Source organism: Artemia sp. Qi Xiang Cuo, chromosome 9 (genome assembly GCF_049724085.1).
Source record: "Artemia sp. Qi Xiang Cuo chromosome 9, ASM4972408v1, whole genome shotgun sequence".
NCBI classification, from domain to species: Eukaryota; Metazoa; Arthropoda; class Branchiopoda; order Anostraca; family Artemiidae; genus Artemia; species Artemia sp. Qi Xiang Cuo.
The window spans coordinates 33,850,919-33,877,874 of NC_142802.1; the positions used below are offsets into that span (position 1 = coordinate 33,850,919).

The following is a 26,956-nucleotide window of genomic DNA, read 5'->3' on the forward strand; positions in this document are numbered from 1 at the left end:
ACGTTTAGTAAAATGGCTGTCTCAAAATTTTGATTGGATGTCTTTGGGGAAAAGGTGGCGTGAGAGGGGGGTTTGTTGCCCTCAAATCACTTTCGACTGTTAAAAAGGGCACTAGCCCTTTCAGTTTCCAATCGAATGATCCTTTTTTGAAGTTTCTATAACACCGCCTTCTATAAAAACCTTATATGCCTCCAGGGTATAACTTAAAACCCTCGCCTTGAGGGTTGTGGGGGAGTGTCCTCTTGAAAAACATTATTTCTATCTGAACATCAACTACGCTGAAGAAAATGGCTATATCAAAATTTTGATTGGACGTGTTTGGGGAATGATGGGTGTGGGGGGGCTAGTTGCCCTTCAATAACTTCACTAGCCCTTTGAATTTCCAATCGAATGAGCCTGTTTTGAAGTTTCTACGACAACGCCTTCTATAAAAACCTTATATGCCCCCAGGGCGTAACTTAATACCCTTGCCCTGAGGGTTTTGGGGGAGTATCCTCCTCAAAAATATATTTTCTATGTGGAAATAAACTACGCTGAACAAAATGGCTATTTCAAAATGTTGATTGGATGTGTTTGGAGGAATTATGGGCGTGGGGGGGGGCTAGTTGCCCTCCAGTCATTTTCGACTATTAAAAAGGGCACTAGAACTCTCGATTCCCAATCGAATGAGCCCCCTTTGAAGTTTCTACGACGAATTCTTCCATATAAAGTGCCTCTGGGGAAAAAAATAATAATAATAAATAAATAAATAATAAAACATTGGAGCCGTATGGCCTTTACTATAGTCAAGGCTACAGCGTTGCCTCTGATATAAGAGTGAATTTCAGGCTATGATACAAATTCTAAAGCTAGTCTATTGTCCTCATACTATCAAGATGGCCTTAATTCGAAATTGTCTTCAAACTATTCATGACATGCCCTTTTAAGAACCAGAACGATAGACAGTCATTGAACTGGGCCATTGCGCAGAAATGATACCAAATTATACGTAAATTAAAAGAAAATCCTAAAATGGATTGATGCTTTATCTTAAAAGGGATTGATCCTAAAAGGGATTGATAATATTTTGATTCTATAAAAAGTGTCCTTAATTGGTTTGCTTTTACTGTACCAAAACTGCTATATTATTTTGTGTTTTCAGTAAAGTGCTAGTTTTTTATTATCATAAAAGCATAGGGAAAAATAATTAGTTGGTTTATTTGTACTAGTTATATTAATTATATTAAATAGGCTGTGAAGTAATAATTTTTGTCCGTTTTAAGTTTCAACTTCGCTCTTTGCTTCCCACGGAAAAACTTTTTTTTTTTTTTAAATTAATCTTTGTTCGTTTTTGCTTAAAATTTAATATAGAAACAACGCTGCCATGATCTTTTTTATTTATACGGAATAATGTATTCTCGTTTTAAGTTTCACTTCTTAGTTTCAGTCGAAAACTTATTTTTAATATAATTTCTAATTATCACCGATCTAGGCAGCTCTAAAATATACTGCAAAGAACCATGACAGCTAAGAAAAATTTTAATCTATAATATAAAGTTCATTATCCATACTTCACAAAACAATACATTTTTTTCAGGTACGTTTCTTTTTCGATGAGCAAAAAGCTGTTTTTACTCGGCCGACTTCGCCTGAAAAAGTCATAATGAAGACAGGGCTTTATAAATCAACTACTGACTAGCAGAAACTAGAAGGCTTCTGGAACAAAAGAAAGCTGTTTAAGGGCTCATTTAAAAGCTTATATTTATACTTAATCGCTTTTTATAAATTCGAATTGATAGCACATTCCCACAAAGTGTACTTTCGGTTGTTTCCCCAACTTTTTTAAATGAAACAAGTGCCTTTTCAAATGAAATGACCAAAAAACGGTGATTCCAAAACCTAGGTAAGAGCAAAAACTAAGGGGGCAAGGACGTTCCTTCCCCTCAATTACTGCCGTTAGAACTAACACACAGGCTTCATCACAGAGTGAAGTTTGAAGGTTCAATTCAAAACTGTTGATCAATCAAGCTTAATTTTTGGTGGATGTTTAGTTGAAAAGTTTTTAGTTTTAGTTGATTTGCTTTCACAATAATCTTTTACTTTTAATATGACTAGTTGATTTATGAAACTTACTAAGAGGGTCTGGATGGGGAGTATATGTAAAGGGATCTTACAAACCTCCAGTTAAGGGCTTTGGACCATAATTATTGCAATGGCACAGTTTTATGCTTCCAGACCAAGAGTGTCGTTTCTAGTGCTATATGGCACTTTTGGATAGTAAAATTATAAAAAGCATGTAGATATGAGTAATAGGTTTAAAATCTGCCTTGCTGGGATATACCTTAAAAATGAGTGCCATTAAACATCAATTTTTAAAGTTTTGCCAGCCCAATATCCCAACACTGTAAAAAAATTGTTTGGGATTTGACAAAAATTTGAATTTCAACAGCTGAAATTGAATATTGGAGACCATTTTGGAATTCCATGGTCATTATTGAATTTCCAATTTGTTGAGAAACAAAAATGTTGAATTCCCATACCCGAATTGAATTTTCAGTTTGTTGACTAAACAACATGTTGGATTTTAAGATCCTTATTGGATTTCCATCTTGTTTGCTGGATTTCCAGTTCTTTTATTGGGTTTCCATCACTAGCGTTGTTCAATTTCCTAGGTCTACAGTCTAATATCTAGTTCTCAGGATTCAGTTTTCCTTTCTTCTTTCTGAAGCATCAATAAATACAAAAAATAATCTCATTTATTTTACAAGAACAGAAAATTACAACAAAAATTTTCTCCCAGATAATATGACACCTCTTAACGGCTACATTTTTTCATGGTGGAAATCAGTAGATCAAAGATGTAGTAACAGGCCAACAGAAGATACTTGAGTAAGAAATAACTTCCAATCAGGAAAACAGTGACACTCGGACCTGAAGTGAAGATGAAATCAAATCGAGGCACAAATAAAAGAAAGACTCCCCCCCCCCTTTTTCTACCTCCAGAGGTGAACGGTTGCAATAATAATGCCACGAATCCTGTCTTTTCTGAATACATTTGACTTACTCATCAGATCTCATCAAAACTCTTGTTCGCCGCCTCATAAAATCTGTGTGTTATAAAATTGAAACCTTGCAAAATAGATCTTCTGCTTAGATGAAGTACAACAAAATTGTTTTCAGCTTCACAACTTTGCTCAGTCCCAACTTATAAGGTTTTAAAGATATGCAAATACATTTCCTAAATTTTGAAGAAAAAACTAACAATGATATGGCTTAAAAGTCTGCTCAAATAACAGGAATTGCATTTTTGGAACTAAACCTTGAGAAAAAGAAACTGATAACTGAAAATTAAGGTAAAATGTAGTTTTGTCAAAATTTCAATAAGTATAGACCTGTCATGTAGGCAAATTTAAGAACGTTCTAGAGGGAAGTGTGGAGTTGGGGGCTTCGAAATACCTTCCCGGGACATACCTTGGTACTTATGCACCATCTGGAACACACGTGCTACATTATATAGGAAAGATGCGGGTTTCTTTCGAAACTGGTATCTTTCCATAGAGAAATGGATTGTAAAGCGTGGTTTGTTATTGGGTTTACAATATTTAAACTATTGTTTTTTTGGGTTTAGGGGGGAAAAGGTACCTACGTTTGATTAAGTATTTAATATATGCTATGCTTTACCCCCCATTCCCCCTAATTTGCAAATATATAGCCGAAAATTGTTTATAAACTATTATATTTTTATCTTATTTTGTTTTACTTCATAAGTATCAACCAAACTTCACTTTTTGCGCGTGTTCCAGATAGTGCATAAGTACGCATACTTTAGCCAGTAGACCCATCCCTGAAAGTTTTATTTTCCTAAACTAACCCCTTTCCAAGATAGCCAAAAGTAGCTAAAATAGAATTGGCACTGTTCTATTAGCTACAAAACACGCAAAATAGATGATGAAAGAAACTAGTCAAACGGGTTCTCTCAACGGAGAATTGGATTGCAAACAGTGGTTTCTAACTGCGTTTACAATATTTAAACTTTAGTTTTTTGGGGTTTAGGGGTAAAAAAGGTACCTAGGTTTGGTTACGTATTTAATATATATTAAATACGTAACCAACCCTAGGTACCTTTTTTTTCTATGATTTACCCCCCACCCTTCCAATGTGCAAACATATAACCGAATTTTGTTTCTAAACCATTAAATTTTTATCCTATTTTGTTTCATTTCATTACCATTAACCGAACTTCACTGCTTGCATGGTTTACAGCTATAGAACAGTACCGTAGAATTTTACCAAACTTTTTTTTATTTATAAAAATGTACTATCTTAAACGTTTTTGGAAACATAAGACACAAGTTATCAATATTAATAAACTAAAATGAATACTTACCATCACAATCAGAATGTCTTCTCTCTCTGATTTGAATGCCCCCTAGGTAAAATCGTCGCTTCGTCGTTCTTAACATTAGGCCCGTTTTTTTAGCACAAAGATATTACATCTAAGATCTTACATCTTTCTGCAAAGATTATCGTTTTTTAACTGATCTTTGTTCTAAGACCTTACAGCTTACTGATGTTAGCAAAAAGCGTGAAAGACGCCATCTTTCTGCCATATAGAACAATGACGAGAGAACTTTGATGATCTACTCATTATTGTTCTCAGACCGCTGATCAGAGGAGTGCAGAATGATGAAAGACGTTTGCATATAAATGACAAAAGATGCAAGATCTTAGTTCAAAGATTTCACTTTTAAGCGTTTTCTGACAAAAGATGTAAGATCTCTGAGTGAAAAAACGGCCCTATTAAATCTACTTCTGTATTATATGTTTGTAGGTAGTTGAAGGAGATGATTCTTTTTTGTTTGTCAAAATGATCTTAAATCATAACATTCGGAAACATAATAAAAGGTAAATTAGGTCTTGAGAGGAGGTTTAATTGCCCTCCAATCTTTACGGTCTATTAAAAAGGACACTAGAACAAAAAAACAACAAATAGAGACGTACCCGTGATCAGTCTTCTGGTAAAAACACACAATTCCCTATCTGTGCCGATAGGCCCTCAAAGCCGACTCTACAACATTTTCTGAACTGCAACATCTAAACGTCTGATTTAAATTAATATTTATTGCCTTTTGGGGGGGTGTTTCCCTTTTTTCAAAAATCTGGTTCCCTGTTTTCAAAATCCTGTTTTCTTCTGAGGCTTGGAGCCTTTGCTGGGTAGATATTAAACGTAATGAAATTTATATATTTTGCAATCTGCATAAAAACCGAATTCTTATCAATTGTTACCAAAATTCTGTTTTTGAGTTTCGGTTACAATTGAGCTGAGTCGCTCCTTATTTACAGTTGAACACTATGAACTGTTTGATAAAACTTATTGGGCTAAAGTCCCATTTTTTAAATAATGCTGTAGCAAACCGGAGTTTTGGAAGCACGATTCATGCTATTAAAGTGTAGTATTTCTGAGTCCAGTTGAAATGTGCGCCATTTTAGAAAATTCGCTATATTGGGGAAGCTTTCGGTTCCTTTACGTGTTCATAATGGACTGAAATACCCTTACAGACATCTTCTTTTCTTCTATATATTTGCTTACTTGATTATTCAGCGTAAGCAGTAAATTTATGGCAAATCCAGGGAAGAATTTTTTTGAAACGCTTTTTGGATCTCATTACAAAATTGACGTTCATCACAAAAACATAAGTTGTTCCCACAAAAGGATTTTCGTTTTTAATTAGAAAAATTGAATTCAGAAAGCTATATATTTTCACCGTTAGTACTGTTAAGGTTAGGGTAGCATCTTAAGAAATTTTCTACCAACAGAAACTCACACGAAATGTATTTAAAAAAAAAGCGATTGTAAAAGATAATTTTTGTACATAAATTTCTGCGTGTTCAATTTGCAGATAAGAAAGCTCAACTTATTTCAAAGTAAAAATATATTTCCTTACTTTTATAATTATCTTTTTACACTCAAAATTCAACTAGCATTCCCCTTTTTCTGCTATAATTCAAATATTTGAATTGAACTTATACTGAACATATTACTTTCAATGGTCCTATAGTCAAATTTAAATTGATATTCAAGAAATTTCATACTACTGTTGAAAGTAAAACCGTGTTGATTGATATAGCCTATTTACGGTGAAAATAACATTTTTTATACTGAAAAGTACATAAATCTTAATAATTTCAATAATTTGTTGGAATTCAATAAGCAAGTCAGAATTCCAACAGAAAAATTGGATTTTTTTTGAATTGTTTGAATTAAATAAGCAAGTCACAATTCCAACAGAAAAATTGGATTTTTTTTGACTTGTTTGAATTCGAGCAAAACATTTTGTTGGAAATCAATTTTTTTACAGTGCAGCTTTTCCACTTGAGACACGACACCAAAAGTGCCGTTTTTTAGTGCCATTTGAACTTGATGATGGTGGAATTTATATGAACGACGTAGATCTGTACAATATCTTTTATAAGAGCTATAAAAGATCTACTAACGATGTTCTGGTAATCTGCTAGTGCCACCCTTTGAGAAATAGCACAAAAGTACCATTTTAGTGCCATATGGCACTTGCAGATGGCAGAATTTATAAAAAGCACGTAGATATGAGAACTAACTTTTGAATGAGCCATTAAGAATCTCTTTATGATGTTCTGCTAGCCTGCTAGACCTGTTGAAAAAAGAAAAAAAAAAGAAAAAAAAAAAAAAATGCGAGACAGATCGGTGCTACCTATGCAAAAAAGTGATTTTCCTTGTTGTTCAGGGAGGGGGATTTAATCATGTTGATTCCAATGGTACCGTACACTTTTCAGTTTGATATGACGCCATTTTCGAGGGATGTGAGGCTTTTTTTAGAAATCAACATAGATTTCTTTTTGCAATAAACATTTACTTTTAAGACGAACCGAAATAATAGTTAACGTTCCTGATTCAGTGTCAGATGGGAATTTTGTTTCACTAGGCAGTTTTTTTTCAAAACACGTTTTTTTTAATTTGGGTTACTAAGGGCTGTGGTTCGCTCTTTACTAGGTTGCAGCTGCCACTGCAACCATGCTACCTTGCCGGGACATGATTTAAAAAATGAGCATAAAAAATGAATTAAAAAAAACGACAGCGGATACCGATATTCCCGATACGATACATGCGATACTAATGGGCACGATACCGATACGCGGGATATCGATACCCCCGATACCACATACAGGCCTTCCCCAGGGACTATGGAGGGCCATATCATCATCAAAACCATATGTTTTCGACCTTTTAACTATATTAAACAAAATGGCTACCTCAAAATTTTTATAGGACTAGTTGGGGGGGGGGCCTGTAGGGGGGGGTCTATTTGCCCGCCAATCTTTTTGGTCACTTAAAAAGGGCACTTAAAAATTTCATTCCCTTTTGAATGAGCTATTACACGCCTCTCTATGATGCTCTGGCCAGCCCCTAGCCCTTCTAGGGGAAAAAAAGAAAAAAAGGGAGAAAGATCAGTGCTACCCATAAGGAAAAATCATTTTCATTGGTGTTCATGGTGGGGGACTGTAATCATCCTACAAAAGGTTTTCGACCATGCTGATTCCAATGGTGCACTTTTTATTTCGATTTGACGCCATTTTCAAGGGGTTTCAGGCTCTTCTTCGAAATAACCATAAATTTCTTTTCGCAATAAACTTTTACCTAACCGTAACAATAGTTATCATTCCTGATTCAGTGTCAAATGGCAATTTTTTCTCACAAGACAGTTTTTTTTTAAAACAAGTTTTTCAACTTTTGATTACTATGGGCTGTTGTTTACTCTTTACTAGGTTGTAGCTGCCGCTAAAACCATGATATATATATATATATATATATATATATATATATATATATATATATATATATATATATATATATATATATATATATATATATATATATATATATATATATATATAACTGTGAATACCGTCGACTGTGAATACCGGTCATTGGCTGTGCATCTTTCAAATAATGAAGACTATTGAATTTTTTTGATCCTCTCAGCCTACCCTATACATTCTACACTCCACACATCAACAACTGTATTGAAAGCAGTAGGAAAACTATTAGTAGGAAAATATGTTCTCAGACCTGTATAATATTGATTTTAGTGCCCTACGAGTAAAGTGTTTTTTAAAAAATGTATGTAAATTTGCTTATTAATAAAGATTTGTAAAATTGTAAATTTTATTATGTTTAATAAAATTGTAAGCTTTATGTTTAATAGAAAGGAGAAAGGACTTGTACAAGAATTATCTGAGTGATAGATCGTATGAAAGCAAAAGAAATGTAGAGAAAGTGGAAAAAGCACTAAAATTTTAACTTGGGAGATGTGAAAGGGAGTCCATGGACAAAATTGTTAAGGATCTGGAAGCTGTGGCTAGACGGCATAATAGTAAAATATTGAAGTGGTATGTCAATAGATTGAGAGAGAGTAATCGATTCTGACTTGGCCCAGTCAAAGATGGGGTCCTAATTAGCGATAAGGAAAAAACTAAAGAGAGATGGGTCGAACATTTTGAGAACTTGCTTAACCGAGATAGAGTTGCAGGAAAAAATATATGGGAAAATAAAATAGTTTGTGATACCTTGGATGTGAAGGAAGATTTGTTTTGTGAGGAGGAATTAGCAACAGTACTAAAAGGATTAAAGAATAATAAGGCTCCAGGTGCTGATAGGGTGGTAAATGAGTTTCTTAAATATGGTGGCTCTGAGGTTAGAAATAAGCTATTGAAGATTATGAATATGATTTTTGAAAAAGGGGAAGTACCTAACGATTTTAGGAAAACCTTAATTAAGCCGCTTTCTAAGAAAGGTGATAAAAGTGAGTGTGGTAATTATCGAGGCAATAGTCTGGTCTGAGAGATGCCGTAGACAAAGTTTTAAGAGAGGAGCAGTGCGGTTTTAGAAAAGGTAGAGGATGTGTCGACCAAATTTTCACTCTTAGGCTAATAATTGAGAAGTGCCTGAGTTTTCAAACACTTTGGTCCTCAGTTTTATAGATTATGAGCAAGCATTCGATTCTGTTGATAGAAGAGCTTTATTAAAGGTTTTATCCTTGTATGGTATACCAGACAAATACATTAAAGTGATTAGTGCTATGTACGAGAATAATACTGCTGCGGTTAAGGTAGGAAATGAGGTTAGCAGCTGGTTTTGCATTAAATCAGAAGTTAAGCAGGGTTGTTTTCTATCCCCCTTTATATGGATTATTTTGATGGACTTTGTTATAAGGAGCACAGGAAAGGCAATGGGAGACCACGGAATCAAATGGGGAGGAAAAAGTCTCCTGGACTTGGATTATGCTGATGATTTAAGCATCCTAGATGAAAGTGCGAGAAAAATGATTGAAGTTTTAGAGGTTTTGCGAGTTCAGGGTGCTAGAATTGGTTTGAAAATTAATGTTAGGAAGACTAAGTCACTAAGGCTAGGAATAAGTGAAGATGAAAAGGTGACGTTGGGTAATGAAAAAATTGATCAGGTGGGCAGCTTCACTTACCTTGGTAGTATTATTAGTAGAGATGGTGGGAGCAGGAAAGATGTTAAAAATAGAATAGCAAGGTTCAGGGTGTTTTTTCACAGTTAAAAAAAGTCTGGAAGAATAGGAAGATAAGTCTGCAAACCAAGATTAGAATATTAGAAGCTACAGTGATGACAGTGGTCAAATATGGCTCTGTGTGATTAAGCGGTAATTTTTAAAGAATTGGAACAAAATTCGAACTTTAGCTTAAAGAGCAAGGTATTGACTAGGGGGCGAACCCCCTAATATACGTATTAAAAATATATGAATATAGAAATTCGTTACGTAAGTTAATTCGTACGTTACGTATATTTATTACTAATAAAAACGTTCGTAAATAAAAGTTGATTAGAATAAATAGCTCTTATGAAAGTACTAAAAAATCTTTGCCTTAAAGAGCGAGGTATTGACTAGGGGGTGAACCCAATCATATATGTAATATTTTCTGTTCGTTTAAAGTTTTGATGTTGCTGCTGTTGCAGCTGAAAAATTTGTTTTTTTATATTTAATTTCTGACCTTTTTTTTAAATAATGCTGGGAAGTCTGGCGTCCCCTTCATAGCAATGTCTCTTCCCCCATGAAAACTTCCTTCACGGAAAGATCCTCCCATATAACCCCCGACCCCCCCCCCCACTACCAGAAAAAATCTCCCCTGAAAACGTCAGTATACTTCCCAATAACCAATACTATATGTTAACATTGGGTAAAATCCATAACTTTCAGCCCTCCTCCCGGGAACTTCGGGGTATTAAGTCATCCTAAAAGACATACTTATAATATTTTCGAACATGCTGAACAAAATGGCTATCTAAAAATCTTGATCGGGTGACTTTTGGAAAAAAATGAGCGTGGGAGGGGGCCTAGTTTCCCTTCACTTTTTTGGTCACCTAAAAAGGGCACTAGAACTTTTAATTCCCATTCCAATGAGCCCTCCCACGATATTTTAGGACCACTGGGTCGATACGATCACCCCTGGGGAAAAAAAACAGATAAACACACACCCATGATCTTTCTTCTGGCAAAAAATGCAAAATTCCACATTTTTGTAGATAGGAGCTTGAAACCTCTACAGTAGGGTTTTCTGATACACTGAATATGATGGTGTGATTTTCATTAAGGTTCTATATCTTTTAGGGGGTCTTTCCCCCTTTTTTCAAAAATCAGCCAAACTTTTTCAGGCGCGTAACTTTTGATGGGTAGGATTAAACTTGATGAAACTCAAATATTTGAAGTCAGCATTAAAATCTAATTCTCTTGATGTATTTATTTGTATCAATATACTGTTTTCTAGAGTTTCGGTTACCATTGAGCCGGGTCACTCCTTACTTACAGTTCGTTACCACGAACTGTTTGATAGCTCCCTCGAGAAATCCTTTGTCCTTTGACAAATTTACCAACAAGAAAGCCTGAAAATATAGCAATAGACAACCACATCCCCGTAAGAGGGTCATGAAGGTTGGACCAAAAAATTTTATAAGGCCTTCGCAAAAATGTACTAAACGACTTTTTAAAGTTTCTTGGTAGTCCGATGAACAGTGTAGCGTTCATCGGATCAAACAATGCATACAGGAGACACAGACAGACCTACACAGGATCTTTACAGCGTTGTATGAATTTTAATAGCAATGTCAAAACAATTTTTTTAGATGGGTTTTAGGATTTTATCGAATTTACAAACAACAACCTGAACTCAGGCAAAATCCGAGGAACACATTCCTTGAAAATTGTCTTCTTCGAGCGCTTTCTTGTTGGTGGTTCAGGTTCTTGAACTTTAAGAAAATACTATGCATGTTTTACCATCCAAACACTAGTTTGGAAATTCATTTTTAGATAAGCATCTTCAATTGACACTGACTCAAAAATGTAGACTTTTATCCATATTCAACTTAAAAATCATTTGATTTTCAGTTATAATGTGCAAATTTGCCAATGTATTTTAAAGTGGTAAAAGGATATTAATGATACATAAACAGACAAATATAGTACAAAATCCCCTATGCCTCAAAGTAGGCATTTGCAAAGGAATTATGCTCTGTGGAGCAAGGGGGAAAGGGCTATTCATAATAACAACAAACAAAAGTAGAACTTCTTAAAATAAGATATTGAGGTACCAGACCAAGAATATAATGATCCTAATATTCCACATTAACCTATTTTATTTGTCGGAGAAATAATCTTGTAAATAATTCTTTTCCTCCTTAGAATTGCGAGCGAGCCAACAAATTTTCAACTTACTTAAGACTGCTTTATTCAAATTTGTGTGCTTGCCGGTAATCTTCTGACCATCATTTGCCTTAAATTTTCATTGAATAAGCTTACCTGTCCTCCATCGTACGTCCATGAACCAAATTTCATGATACAGCTTTGTTTGTCAAAAGGAAACCATTCAACATTAATCTCACAAGAAGACTTATATATTGCCGGGGGTTTCCATATAACTTCCCCATTTGATTTCACGGTCGCGTTTGTCATTAGCGTAACTTAATAATTACCAACAGCACTGAAAAGTAACAAGTTATATTTAAAACAGCTTATATCAACAGCTTAAATTCCTCCGAATTATTAACAATTTTGAAAATTCTAAGAAAACATTTGAACTTCAATTTCATCAGCGGCTTAAAAACATTTTCTTACAAATTCAATTTTTGGAAGAAACCCCGTTGTGATTTGTTCAAAGTCTCAAATGAAGATAGGTTTGAAGAGGTGTGATTAGCTTCATTCAGGATCCATTTCTTTTCTACGATTGGGTGTTTTTAATTTGCCCACGTCTGAGAATACGCCACCAAAATCATCCAACTCGGCAACTATTTTTTTATTTAAGTGATGTATAGCAAATGAATTTTTCTTTTATTTATTATCATTAATAAGATCTATGGTCTTATTCTTTTATTTTTAATTCATTTTCTCATTAGAGATGACGCTGTTACGCAGGGCCGTATCCCAGATTTTTTTTCGGGGGGAAGGGGGTAAAAAAGGATTGTTTCGGGGGGTTTAAAAACGCATCAAACATTTTTTTACATTCATTTTTGTTACGTTTTTACGAATCGGACAAACATTTTGGGGAAGGGGGGTCAAACCCCCTAGTCCCCCCTTACCCCTGGATACGGCCTTGCTGTCACCATGCTCTGGTCTTAGCCAAACTTTTCAACTTTAAAAAAGAAATAAAACTGGCTTCTCGATACCTAAGAACTACTGTGTTTTTAGTTTCTCTTTCTAAGAAGATTTAGTACAATGGTATTTTAAGCCTTTTTATAAGAAACTGGAATTAATTTAGAATAGTCGTAGCGCTTCACTCAGAGAATTTGAAAGAAACTCAATACTAATTGGACTTTCTCAATTTTCAGAAGTGGTTTATTCGTGTTATTTAGCCATTCATCTTATATCCATCCATCTTTTCCTTGTTACTTTTCTGTGCTCTTTAATTAAGGATTTTTTTTTATTTCTTGCTAAATTGTTTCTTTTATCAATCTTTCTTGTCTTAATTAAATAGTTCTTACTCGGAAACAAACTTTTATATAAATTTATATTTCAAAAAGACTTGTTAATGAATCTTGGGAAATGTGAAAAGTTGTAATTAAACGCTGCCATTTCTAGAAAACTAAATAGCGTACAGGTTTTTATATTAATTTGGGAATAAGAGACTTTGAAAAAAAAACTTCAGGGGGACTTTTACTTTGAAAAAATGCTATGAAAGCGTATAAAAAGAAATATTCTAAACAAGGAAACAACAGAATTTACAAACTCTATTAGCTAGTTTAGTATTTTTTCAAATTTTGTGAGAAAGAAAACTTTTTATTGTTGAATTTTCCCATGCATCGCCTTGACTTATGAAAAATATATGTCTTAAAGTATTTTGGCTGTTTTCACTATTGTTTCTTTTTTATTTGAACGTATCAATCTCTAATAAAATTTTATTTGAGACCTGGGGGGCTCGAAAATAATACCCAGGGCGAATATTTCCCTTGGCCAGTCATTTTTGTGCCTGTAAGGTCCCAAGTTTTCATTTATAGTAGAATATGTTACTCTTTACCATTTGTTTTATATACCCTACCCTCAGGGCCGTATCTAGCATTTTTTATCGGGGGGGGGTTATTTTTAAAGGAGGGGCAAAAACTTTAAAAAGCACATAAAATTTCGTTTATATGCATTTTGTGGCGTTTTTACGAGCTGGACAGACATTTCGGGGCGGGGGGGGGTCGAACCCCCTAACATCCCTGGTTACGGCCTCGGCTACCCCTTAAGCTGTCTCTTTTTCCACTTCTTTATGATAAAGATAATAATCAAGATAACTCTGTGAAATATCAAGACTTTTACCACAATTTTTTTTTTTATTATTTTACATTTAGTTTGCAATTTTTCACTTTCTTGAAGTTTTAACCCCCCCCCCCCCGCCGCCCACGCCAAAAATGATCTTAAGGTAGAATGCTTAAGTCCCAACCTTCTTCAAAGGTCGTTTTGGAGCCTCTTTTTTCACCAGTCTATTGATGTGATTCCTGTGTGGATTTCTGTCTTCTGCCTGGCTGAGACGGTACTGCACGTTAAAGAGTCCAAGTTTTACAGGCATAAATGGCAATAGAGATGTTGAGTGACTTGAATAGCCTTACTTTTAACGTTGTTGGCAAATTTTTGTTCCTTCACATCGACATCAGATTTAAAAACTGGTGTTTGCAAATGCCAAGTGTCTCTTGATGTCTTCAGAGTGGTTACAAAAAACAAAAGAGAAGAAAAGCAAGAATGGGTTTTTCTAACACCAACAAAAATACTGGATGCAACAAGATGGATATTTCGAGAAGTCAACTATTTCCCTTCTTCAGCAATATTAGAGAGAGTCTTCAAAAATCAATTTTAAATTTTCTGCACAAAAAGGTGAACGATTTAGAACAGAAAAAAAAACTAATAAAAAGACAAAACACAAACAATGTGGAGATCAAAATGAAACAAAAAACTGAAATTGGAAAAATAAAAAGCTAACAACATGAGAGAAAATAACAGGTAAAATAAAAAACAAACAAATTAAAAACAACAAACCCAAATAAAAAACGTTCAGCCACTCACCCAAAATCTAACGACTAAAAATGTTCCCAGAAAACAATCTAGGTAAAATCTAGGTAGAAATCCAGGTAGCAATTTACCCTCCTCCCTTCCACTCTTGGAAGTTTTCTCGCGCTGTTCACGCTTTGAGTATATAATCTTATAGTTTTCAGAAACACCGTTAGACGCCTTATAACTATTTCACATCATCAGAGGCAACGCTACAGCGTTGCCGATAGTAAACGCCATATGACTCCAATGTTTTATTATTTGTTTATTTTCTTCTTTTTTTCCAGAAACACTTCATATGGAAGGACTCGTCGCATAAACTTTGGAAGGGCCTCATTCGACTGGAAATCGGAAGTTCTAGTACCCTTTTTAAGATTCAAGAGTGATCAGAGGGAAACTAGCCCCCCCCCCCGCACTTTTCCCAAATGCATCTGATAGAAATTATGAGGTAGCCATTTGGTTAAAAATAGTTCAAAGATCATATAACAAAAATTCTGGCGTCGACACAACCCCCCAGGGCCCAGAGGAAAACGTTGTAAGTTATGCCCTGGGGGCATATATGGTTCTTATGGAATGTATGCCCATGCAAACTTCAGAGAGGGCTCCCTTGATTGGAAATTGAAAGTTATAGTACACTTTTTAAGAGTCAAAAGAGATCAGAGGGCAACAAGCCCCCCTCTTCCTCCATGCCCTTTTTTCCTCAAGCCCATCCGATAAGAGCTTTGAGATAGCCATGTTTTTAAAATAGTGCAAAGATCATATAACAAATACTCTAGGATCGACACAGCCCCTCTCCAGGGCCCAGGGACAGGAGTTGTAAGTTATCCCCTGGGCATATACAGTTCTTATGGTAGGGCTGCTCGTATAAACTTCGGAGAGGGCTCGTTTGATTGGATATTGAAAGTTCTAGTTCACTTTTTAAGAGTCAAAAGAGATTGAAGGGCAACTAGCCCTCCCCATCCACACGCTATTTTTCTGAAACCCATACGATAAGAACTTTGAGATCGGCATTTTCTTAAAAATAGTTCAAACATCATATAACGAAAACTTCAGGATCGACAAAATCCCTCAGGGCCCGGGGCGGGCATTGTGAGTTATGCCCTGGGGGCATATATTGTCGCTACAAAAGGGATGTCGAATAAACTTTAGAGAGCGCTCATTTGGTTGTAAATGAAAAGTTCTAGTTCAGTTTTTAAGAGTCAAAGAGATTGGAGGGCAACCCCCTCCCCCACGTCCCTTTTTCCCCAAATGCATTCGATAAAAATTTTGAGACAGCCATTTTGTTAGAAATAGTTCAAAGGTCAGATAACAAAAACTCCGGTGTCGATACAGCCCCCCAGGAACCGGGGGGTATTGTAAGTTATGGCTTGTTGGGACATATGGCTCTTATGGAAAGGATTCTCGTATAAACTTGAGAGAGGGCCCATTTGATTGGAAATTGAAAATTCTATTTCACTTTTTAAGAGCCAAAACGAATTTGATGGCAACTAGTCCCTCCCCCATGCCCTTTTTTCCCAAACCCATCCAATAAAATTTTGAGGTACCTATTTTGTTAAAAATACTTTAAGGATCATATAACGAAAACTCCGGGGTCTACACAACCCTCAGGGCCTGAGGCGTTGTAAATTATGTAATTTAGAGAGGGCTCTTTTGAATGGAAATTGAAAGTTCTAGTTCACATTTTAAGAGTAAAAAGAGATCCTGTGTCATCTAGTCCCCTCACACCCTTTTTCCCCGAACCCGTCTGATACCTGTTTTGAGATAGCCATTTTTTTTCAAATAGGGTTCATTTTATTGGAAACTGAAAGTTCTTGTTCACTTTTTAAGAGTCAAAAACGTTTCGAGGGTAACTAGCCCCTCCACGCCTTTTTTTTTCCCAAAACCTACCGATAAAAATTTTAAGATAGCCATTTTGTTGAAATTAGTTCAAAGGTCAGAAAAGAAAAACTTCGATGTTAACGCAACGACCCAGGGCGTGGGGGCAGGCGTTAAAAGTTATGCTCTGGGGGCATATATGGTTCTTACAAATTTTGAGGTAGCCATTTTTTAAATAGTTCAAACATCAAATAACAAAAGCTCCGGGGGTCGACAAGACCTCCAAGAGCCTGGGGGCAAGTGTTTTAAGTTATGCCCCAGATGCGTAAGTAGGAACCCATTATTGATTTCGGAGAGGGGGGGGGGGTGACGTCACAGCCACAAGTCCTATTGAATCCAATAGGGTGTTACATCAGACCAGATTTCTGAGAATATTACCTTGAATTTTACGTAATTTTCTTGTCGAAATCAACCTACGTAATAATTGTTTGTTATGGTTCCACGCATTATACCTTTGGTGTTTGATGCTTTTGTATCTCAGTCATTAAATTGAATTTGATTATCAGTCGAATAAATATAATACAAAACCTTCAAAAATGTGTGATGTTCTAGATGGTGAATTTATTGGTTTAAATAAGACAGTTTGCGGTGTAACCTTTTAATGCGAAGTTTTATTGTTAGCTTTAGATCACAGTGAAGTTTCTAGCTATCTCTGTCACATCAGCTATACTATGTATACTTACAATAGAGACAGGTGGAGTATGAAATAACGAATTATAAACAAACTAGGCTTATATGATAGAGTGATCCACCAATTCTATGAAGGAGGGAAGAATCTATCCACAGTACAAATGCAAGTTGAAGAAATATGTAGTATTTTTGGTGTGACACCACTATACGTGAAAGGCAATGATAAACTTTTAATTGTCAAAAGAAAATCGGATATTCCATTATTCAATTTGGAAGATTTTAATTGTGAGATATTTCCGAATAAGATACATAATCCTGAGGATGAAGTTTCGATTTTTTTGCAGATGGGTTCCGATAGATATTCCTTCTCGGGATACATGTATAAGATATCCCAGGAAGAAGAAGAAGAACAAAACCCGTGTTATAGCTTAGGATCACACCAAGTGGGTGACGAGTGATGAATTATTATAATGTATGACGAGATTGTTAAAAGTTGTGTATACCCCTGAAATTGAAATATATGACATCTGGAGAAAAAAAATGAAGCATTTTATGTGTAGATTTAAGATATTCATTTTTATGATATTCATCATGTAATTATCTCAATAAAATATATGTATGTCAACCTACGCATTATCTGTTTTTGTTATGATTCCAAGCGTAAAGTTGTTTTTGCATCTCGTCCAGAATTGATTGCATTATTAGCGGTATATTATAAAGATGAGAAGTTATATACCTTTCATAGGGTGAAACAAAGCTCATTATTATTCATATTTTTATTTGCACTGTTTGAAGGGGGTAAAACAGTTGAAAACGTATACCAGTTAAGGTATGTCTGAGAGAATGATATGTCTTAGGTAAACTGCCATAAATGTTAGAATGTTAGAATAACATCACGAGGGGTTTGAATACAGGACGAACAAGATCATATGACTATTTGTTATAACTTCGATTTCATCATCTACGGTGATAACTTCAATTTCATCATCTATGGTGATAACTTCATTGATAAAATTCAATTTATTTTGCCCTGGTGTTTGCTTTCTTTTTTTTTATTAACGGGGTTGACGGGGTTATAATTTTATTTAGTCTTCGTTAAGGTGTCCTGAAAGAAGAAGTTCAACATGATTTTTATGTTCAAACAGTTCGATGTATTTAATACTTTAAGAAGGCTTACAAAATAAAAAAAGGATGTAAATATCTGGTTTCCTTGTACAGTCTATAGCGCAGGTTTCAAGACGAGCCTATGCATTACCTATGCAATAGGACTAAAAATGAAGAATTTATACACAGTTTTAACAGGCTATGGCTAAATTTGTTAAAGGCGAGTCATTCTCTTACGAAAACACACAACATTAAAAAAAAATGTTAAATGTTCCTTTATTACCTATGCAATAGGAATAAAAATTAAGAATTTATACACAGTTTCAATTACATCCTGTGCAATCCACAAGTCAATTTGTTAAAGGCAAGCCATTTTCTTGCAAAAACACACAACATTTAGAAAAAAATTTTAAATGTTCCTTCATTACCTACGCATTAGGATTAAAAATGAAGAATTTATATACAGTTTCAACTGGCTATGGCTAAATTTGTTAAAGACGAGCCATTTTCTTGCGAAAACACACTACATTTAGAAAAAATGTTAAATGTTCCTTTATTACCTATGACTTACTTGACTTAAGGCTCCTGCCACGTTGGGGGTGGCGTAGAGAGCGTCGCAACTCTGCTCCTCCAGGCTGACCGGTCTACTGCTATTAATGGGGCCTCTTCAAAAGCGATGTTAGCTATCTCAAGGAATTTGTTGAGGCTATCCTTCCACCTTGTCTGATGTCTGCCCCTCGGGCGAGACCAGCAATTAGCTTTAGCGTTAAAATCGTAGACTATAGTAGAGATGACCCTAAAGGTCCAAACGGGAGTCCATATATGGGCATAGAGTCATTAGGGAGAACACGTGGTTAATGGGGTCAATGACCTCTTTTTCCAAGGTCGATGTTGTTGTTGTTGTAAGTGCACGCTCTCAGCGAATGTTATGAGTTTCCAGGAATTTGGAACACCTGTGCTGTCGACCTCAATTCACCTATCGTGAATCAATAAGTCCCCTTAGAAACAACAAATTAAGTCCCCTTTCTTGACAGATCAATCAACCAATGACATCATCTGTCAGACTTTAAAAATTTTCGCATAGAAACGATTCTCCAGGAATAGATCCAAGTCATTAATGTCTTTGCCTCGGAAACAACTCTTTTGGTCGAACTCCAATGGATATTAATAGCCAAAGGCCATGGAAACAATTCTCCAAGAAACATCTTAGCGATGAATTGTTTTAGCGCGGGAATCAGGTTTCTTATTAATTTGAAATGCATTAGCGCAGAGATGCCAAAAACAAAAGGAACACGCTGAATTACGTTTAGTGATTATTTGGGCGAAACTGTTTTAGACAGGTTATGGAACTATTTCGGCGAAACAGTTAGAGACATTTTAAAAGATGATTTTTGAAGAGATTTTAGAAGAGAATTTAATGGTGAAACTATGGGGTCGTTATAATACACAAGTTTCATTTGAAGAGTGTTGTGAGGTCCTCTAACCCAACCCCAAAGGGTTCCGATCCTCCTACCCCAACCCCCAAGGAAGCCCCCGGTCCTCAAAGGTCCCCCAAGCTCCCAAAGGGCCACCGGCGCCCCCAAAGGCCCACCCAGACCCCCAAAGGCCATCCCCTGGCCCCCCAAAGGCCCATCGAGCTCCCTAAGGACCAACGGGGTCCCAAAGGCCCTCCACTGGTCCCCAAATGTCCCCCAGGCCCCCAACTGCCCCCCGGACCCCCAAAGGCCCTCCCTGTGCCCCAAAGGCCCTCCCTGTGCCCCAAAGGCCCTACCCCCGCCCCCAAAGGTCCCCCAGACCAGAGAAGCGCAGCCGGGATGCGCCTTGGGCCAGAATAGTGCGGCAGGATGTGCCGCAGGGATGCGCCGCGGGGTCAGAAAAGCGCCGTAGGGGATGCGCCGCAGGGAGGCACCGCAGGAAAGCGCCGCAGGATGCACCGCAGGGATGTGCCGCAAAAAAAAGTAGACTAAAAAGTAAAAATTGCGAAATGTTATCCCCCAAATGCCATCCTCAGACCCCCAAAGGCCCTCCCCTGGTCCTCACAGGTCCCCCGGGCTCCCAAAGGACCAACCGGCCCCCAAGGGTCCCCCGGGCCCCCAAAGGTCATCCCCCGGTCCTCATAGGTCCTTTGGGCTCCCAAAAGACCACCCGACCCTCAAGGGCCCTGGATCCCCAAACGCCCTCCCAGGGCCCCAAATGTCCTCCCCCGGTCCCCATACATGCACACAAAAACTTACACACACACAAAAACTTACACACACACACAAAAACTTACACACACACACGAAAACTTACACACACACACGAAAACTAACACACACACGCCAAAACTAAAAAACACACAAAAAAAAACTAACACACACACATACACAAAAAAACTAACACAATCACACGAAAACATACATGCAGACAAAAACTTACATGCACACAAAAACTTACACACACACACACACGCAAAACTCACACACACACACACACGAAAACAAACACACACAAAAAATAAAAAAAACACAAAAAAAAACTTACACACACACACACACACAAAAACTAAAAGATGAAAACAAAAAAAACTCAAAAAACCACTATATAAAAAAAAAAAACAAGAAAACCTAAAAAAACACACAAAAAAAGCAAAAACAAAAAAGAACACTAACAAAAAAACGAAAAAAAAACAAAAACAAAACAATAACAAAACCAACAAATACAAAAAAAAAAAAATTATAAAAAAAAACACAAAAAACAATTAAAAACAAAAAAAATTAAACACACACACACACAAAAAAACTTACAAACACACACAAAAAACTTACATAAACAAAAAAAATCTTAGACACACAAAAAATTACACACACACACACAAAAACTTACACCAACACTCAAAAACTTACATGAAAACAAAAACTTACACGCACACAAAAACTCACACACACACAAAAACTTACACACACGCACAAAAAATAACACACACCCACACAAACTTAAACAAAAACAAAAAAGAAAACAAAAAAAACACAGAAAACAAATAAAAAAACAATAAAACAAATAAAAAACACACCAACCACAAAACAACAAACCCAAAAAAACAATAATACACATGCAAACGAAAACTAACAAGCACAAAAAATATTAAATTCATACAAAAACTTACACACACACACACACACAAAACTAAAAAACAAACACACACAATAAAACTAAAACAAACAAACCAAAACTAACACACAAACAAAAACATACACACACACACACACACACAAAAAAACTTACACATGAACACAAAAAAACTCACACACACACGCACAAAAACTTGCACACACACACACACCCACAAAAACTTACACACACACACAAGAAAACTTACACCCACACGCCCAAACTCACACACAAACACACAAACACACACACACACACACAAAAATCTTACACATTCACACTAAAAATTACATTAACACAAAAACTTACATGCACACAAAAACTTAAACACACACACACACACACACAAAACTTAAACACACAAACACACGAAAACTCACACACACACGCCAAAACTTACACACACACAAAAACTTACACATACACACACACAAACAAAAAATTAAACATTAACACAAAAAAAAATCAAAAACAAACTCACTAAAACTTAATAACACACACACTCACAAAAATGACAAACAAACACACAAAAACTCACACACACACGCCAAAACTTACACACACAAAAACTTACACATGCACACTAAAACTTACACACACACACACTAAAACTTACACACACACGCCAAAAAATACACACACACACACACACACAAACTTACACACACACACACACACAAAAAAACTAAAAAAATCTAAAGAACAATATAATTAAAAAAAAATATTAAAAGAAACAAAAATAGACAACAAAAAAACAACAAAAAAAAAATTACACACACACACACACACACGAAAACACAGACACACATGCACAAACAAACACACGCTAACAAACTTACACACACACACACACATAAAAACAAAAAAAAAAAAGAGAACAAAAAAAACTCAAAAACACCACCAAGCACAAAACACACAAACCACACACACACACAAACAAAACTAACACACACACAAAAACTTACACACACACGCCAAAACTTACACACACACACACACCAAAACATACACACACCAAAACTAACACACACACACACACACACACACACACAAACTAACACACACACACAAAAAAAACTAACACACACAAAACATTACACACACACACACACACACAAAAAACACTAACACAAGAAAACAACAAAAAACACACAAACACACTCACAAAAAATTACACAAACTCACACACACTAAAACTAACACAAACACTAAAAAAATTAAACACAACCATACTTACACACACACACACGAAAAATGACAACAGAGAACAAAAAAATTAAACACAAAAAAACAAAAACAAACACAAAAACACACACAAACTTAAGCACACAAAAAAACAACTACCACCCACACACAAAGGCTTAGACATACAAAAACTTACACGAAAACACAAAAACTTAAAACCACACGCAAAAACTTACATGCAGACAAAAACTTACATGCACAAAAAAACTAACACACAAGCACAAAAAATTACACACACACTCCAAAAAATACACAATCAAAAAAAAACTTACACACACAAACAAACTTACAAACACACACACACAAACACAAACTTAATCAAGCATATGAAAACTCACAAGTACACAAAAACATACACACACACACACACACACACAAAAACTAAAACAAACAAACGTAAAAACATAAAAACACAAAAGCATAGAGACAAACAAAAAAAAACCCACACGCACACACAAAACTTACACCCACACGCAAAAACTTACATGCACACACAAACTTACATGCGCACAAAAACTTAAACACACACTAAAACTTACCGACATTCACAAAAACTTACAAACACGCAAAAAATTACACAAAAAAAAGAAAACTTACGAACACACAAAAACACACACAAAAAAAACTAAATAAAGCACACGACAACTAAAAAGAACATAAGCAAAAACAAGCCAACACAATCATAAACACCCGCTCAAAAACTAACTCTCACGCACTAAAAATAACACAAACACAAACTAAAACTGACACACACACACGAACAATAACACACACACAAAAACAAAATTACACACACATGAAAACATACACAAACACACGATAAGTTAAACTGTCACTAAGAAAATTACACACACACAAAAACTTACACACACACACAAAAACTAACAAAATCAAACGAAAACTAAAAATCACACAAAAACTAAAGTGCACACACAAACTTACACACACACACACACACCCACACACACAAACCTCACACACACACACACACGAAAACTTACCCACACACGCCAAAACTTTCACACAAAATAAAACTTACACACACACACACAAATAACTTACACATGCACACGAAAACTTACATGCACACAAAAACTTACATGCACACAAAAACAAACACACACACACACACACACACACAAAACTTACACAAACACACACACTAAAACTTACACAATCTCGCAATAAATAAAACAAACAAAAACACATACACACACACACACACACACACACAAAAACTAAATACAGCAAAACAATAAAAAAATCAAAATAACTATATACAAAAAAACCAAAATCTCAATAAAAATAATAATACACACACACACACGAACTATCACACACACACGAAAAAAATTAAGAAAACACAAACTAACACACACAAACACACACACACACAAACACAAACACACAAACAAACACAAACACACACACACACACACACACACACAAAAACTTACACACACACACAAACACACACAAACTCACAAACACACACAAAAACTTACACCCACACACACAAAAGCTTACACACACAAAAACTTACACACACACACACACACAAAAACTTACACCCACACGCAAAAACTTACATTCACACAAAAACTTAAAATCACAAAAAAAATTACACACACACACACAAAACTTAAAAGCGCTAACAAAAACTTACACACACACACAAAAACTAACAAATACACACACACTAACACACAAACGCACACACACACAAAAACTAACAAAAGAACATGAAAACATACATCCACACACAAACTAACACACACACACACACACAACGAAAACTTACACACACACACTTAAAAACTAACACACACAAAATAAAAGACACACAAAAACTTACACACACACACACACACAAAAACTAACACCCGCACGAAAAAACTTACACACACACGCAAAAAGTAAAATTTACAAAAAAAATTACACACACACTCTCTAAACAAAACAAGCAAACAAAAATACACGCTAAAACTCAATATTACAAACAAACCCGCCCAAATACTCCCAAACACAAACACGCACATATAAACACACAATTATAAAAATAGAACACTAAAAAAAAAATGCACATAAAAACCAACGAGCACACCAAAACTTAAAAAAACAAACAAAACCCAACACTCACACACATACACTTACACACACACACGAAAACTTACACAAACACACGAAAACTTACACACACACAAAAAAAACTTACACACACACACATGAAAACTTAAACACACACACTATAACTTACACACACAGGACAAAAATAAAACACACACAAAAACTTACACACACACACACACACAAAAACTAAAAAGAACAAAAAAAATTACACACACACACACACACACACACACAAAACTCGCACACTCACTAACAATTAATCCAACAAGAAACAACAAGAGCAATCACAAAAACTCAAACGCAAACACACACACAAATAAATAAAACGCACAAGAAAACAAAATTTAACAAAAAAAATTACACACACACAAACAAAAACAAAACTCACACACACACACACGAAAAAATACATACACACGCCAAAAAATACACACACACAAAAAATTAAACAAACACACACACACAAAAAAAAAATTACAAATCAAAAAAAAAAAAACTCACACACACACACGAAAAAAAAAAAACAAACACACACACACACACACAAAACTTACAAAAAAACACAAACTAAAAATCACACACACACGAAATAACAAAAAAAAAAACTAACTAACACAAACAAAAAAAAAAACTCACACGCAAACAAAAAAAAAAAAACAGCCATTCAACACACACACAAACACACACAAACTTAAACAACCAACCAAAAACTAAAAAACACCAAAACACTATTAGACATGAACAAACTAACACGTACACAAAAAAACTAACACCAACATGCACAAAATAAAAAGCAAAAAAAAAATTACAATCACACAGAAAATAGCACACACAACAAAAACTTAAAAGCACGCACAAAAAATTACACACACACACAAAAACTTACACACACACAAAAACTTACAAACAAACACACATACACACACACTTACACATGCACACGAACAATAAATTGCACACGAAAACTTACACACACACACACACACGACAGATAAAACTCATACACCAAAAAACATACACTCAAACAAGATTAGACACACAAAAAATTACACACACACACACAAAAACTAACACACACACGCCAAATCTTAAATGCACTCAAAAACTTACATTTACAAAAAAACTTACATGTACACAAAAACTTACACACACGCACAAAAACTTACACACACACACAAAAATTTACACACACACACACGAAGACTTACACACACACACGAAAACTTACACATACACACAAAAATTTACACACTTACCATATCACAGTTACATTGTCTTAATTTTTCAAATTTCATTTTGAATTTCTGTCGTGAAATTCAAGAGTTGGAATATTTCAGTAGTGACTTGTTTTGCATTACCTTCTCACAGTTACATTCTCTTGATTTTTTGAAGTTCATTTTGAATTTCTGTCATGAAATGCAAGAGTTGGATAATTGGGGTCTTAGTCCACCAGCCCCAATGGTGGAAATCCACTAGCTCAGTATTGGGCTCCCAGTCCACCAGCCTGAACGGTGGAAATTCACTAGCTCAGAATTGGGGTCTTAGTCCACCAACCTGAATGGTGGAAATCCACTAGCTCAATATTGGGGTCTCAGTCTACCACTCTGAATGGTGGACATTCACTGTGTAAGTTAGGTTAGGTTAAATTATCTTTATGTCTCTGGAGAACTTTAAAGATAATGTAGCCGGGAGGCTGGTTAGGTTAGGCTCGCGTCAGGTATGGGCTGTTACGCTAGGGTTGTTTAGCCCCGGTACTTTTCACTTAAGTTAGCTTAGGTTAGGTAAGAGACATGCGAAAAGTTAGGTGTATGATTAGGTTAGGTTAGGCTAGATTAAGTTAGGTTAGGTTAGGTTAGGTTAGGCTAGGTACGCGCGCGTACGTAGGCTAACCTAGCCTAACCTAACTTAACCTAACCTAACTTAATGTGTAACCTAACCTGTGTGCATGTAAGTTTTTGTGTGCATGTAAGTTTTCGTGTGCATGTGTAAGTTTTTGTGTGTGTGTGTAAGTTTTTGTGTGAGTGTAAGTTTTGGCGTGTGTGTGTAAGTTTTAGTGTGTGTGTAAGTTTTCATGTGTGTGTGTAAGTTTTTGTGTGCATGTAAGTTTTTGCGTGTGGGTGTAAGTTTTTGCGTGTGTGTGTTAGTTTTTGTGTGTGTGTGTGTGTGTAAGCTTGTGTTTTTCTAAGATTTAGTGTGTGTAATATTTTACGTCTGTTTGAGTATTTTTTCGTGTGTGTGTGTGTGTGTGTAGTTTTGTGTGTGATTTTTTG

At 35.6% G+C, this 26,956-nt stretch overlaps 1 protein-coding gene across 1 annotated transcript in view; it reads right to left on the reverse strand.

Moving 5' to 3' along the window:
• The window catches only part of LOC148948589 (acetylcholine receptor subunit beta-like 2), a 285,188-nt gene that overhangs the window by 165,358 nt on the left and 92,874 nt on the right, over positions 1–26,956 (reverse strand). Inside the window, 1 exon segment of the mRNA XM_089094973.1 lies at positions 11,832–12,012. Coding sequence (XP_088951099.1) covers positions 11,832–12,012 — 181 coding nt within the window.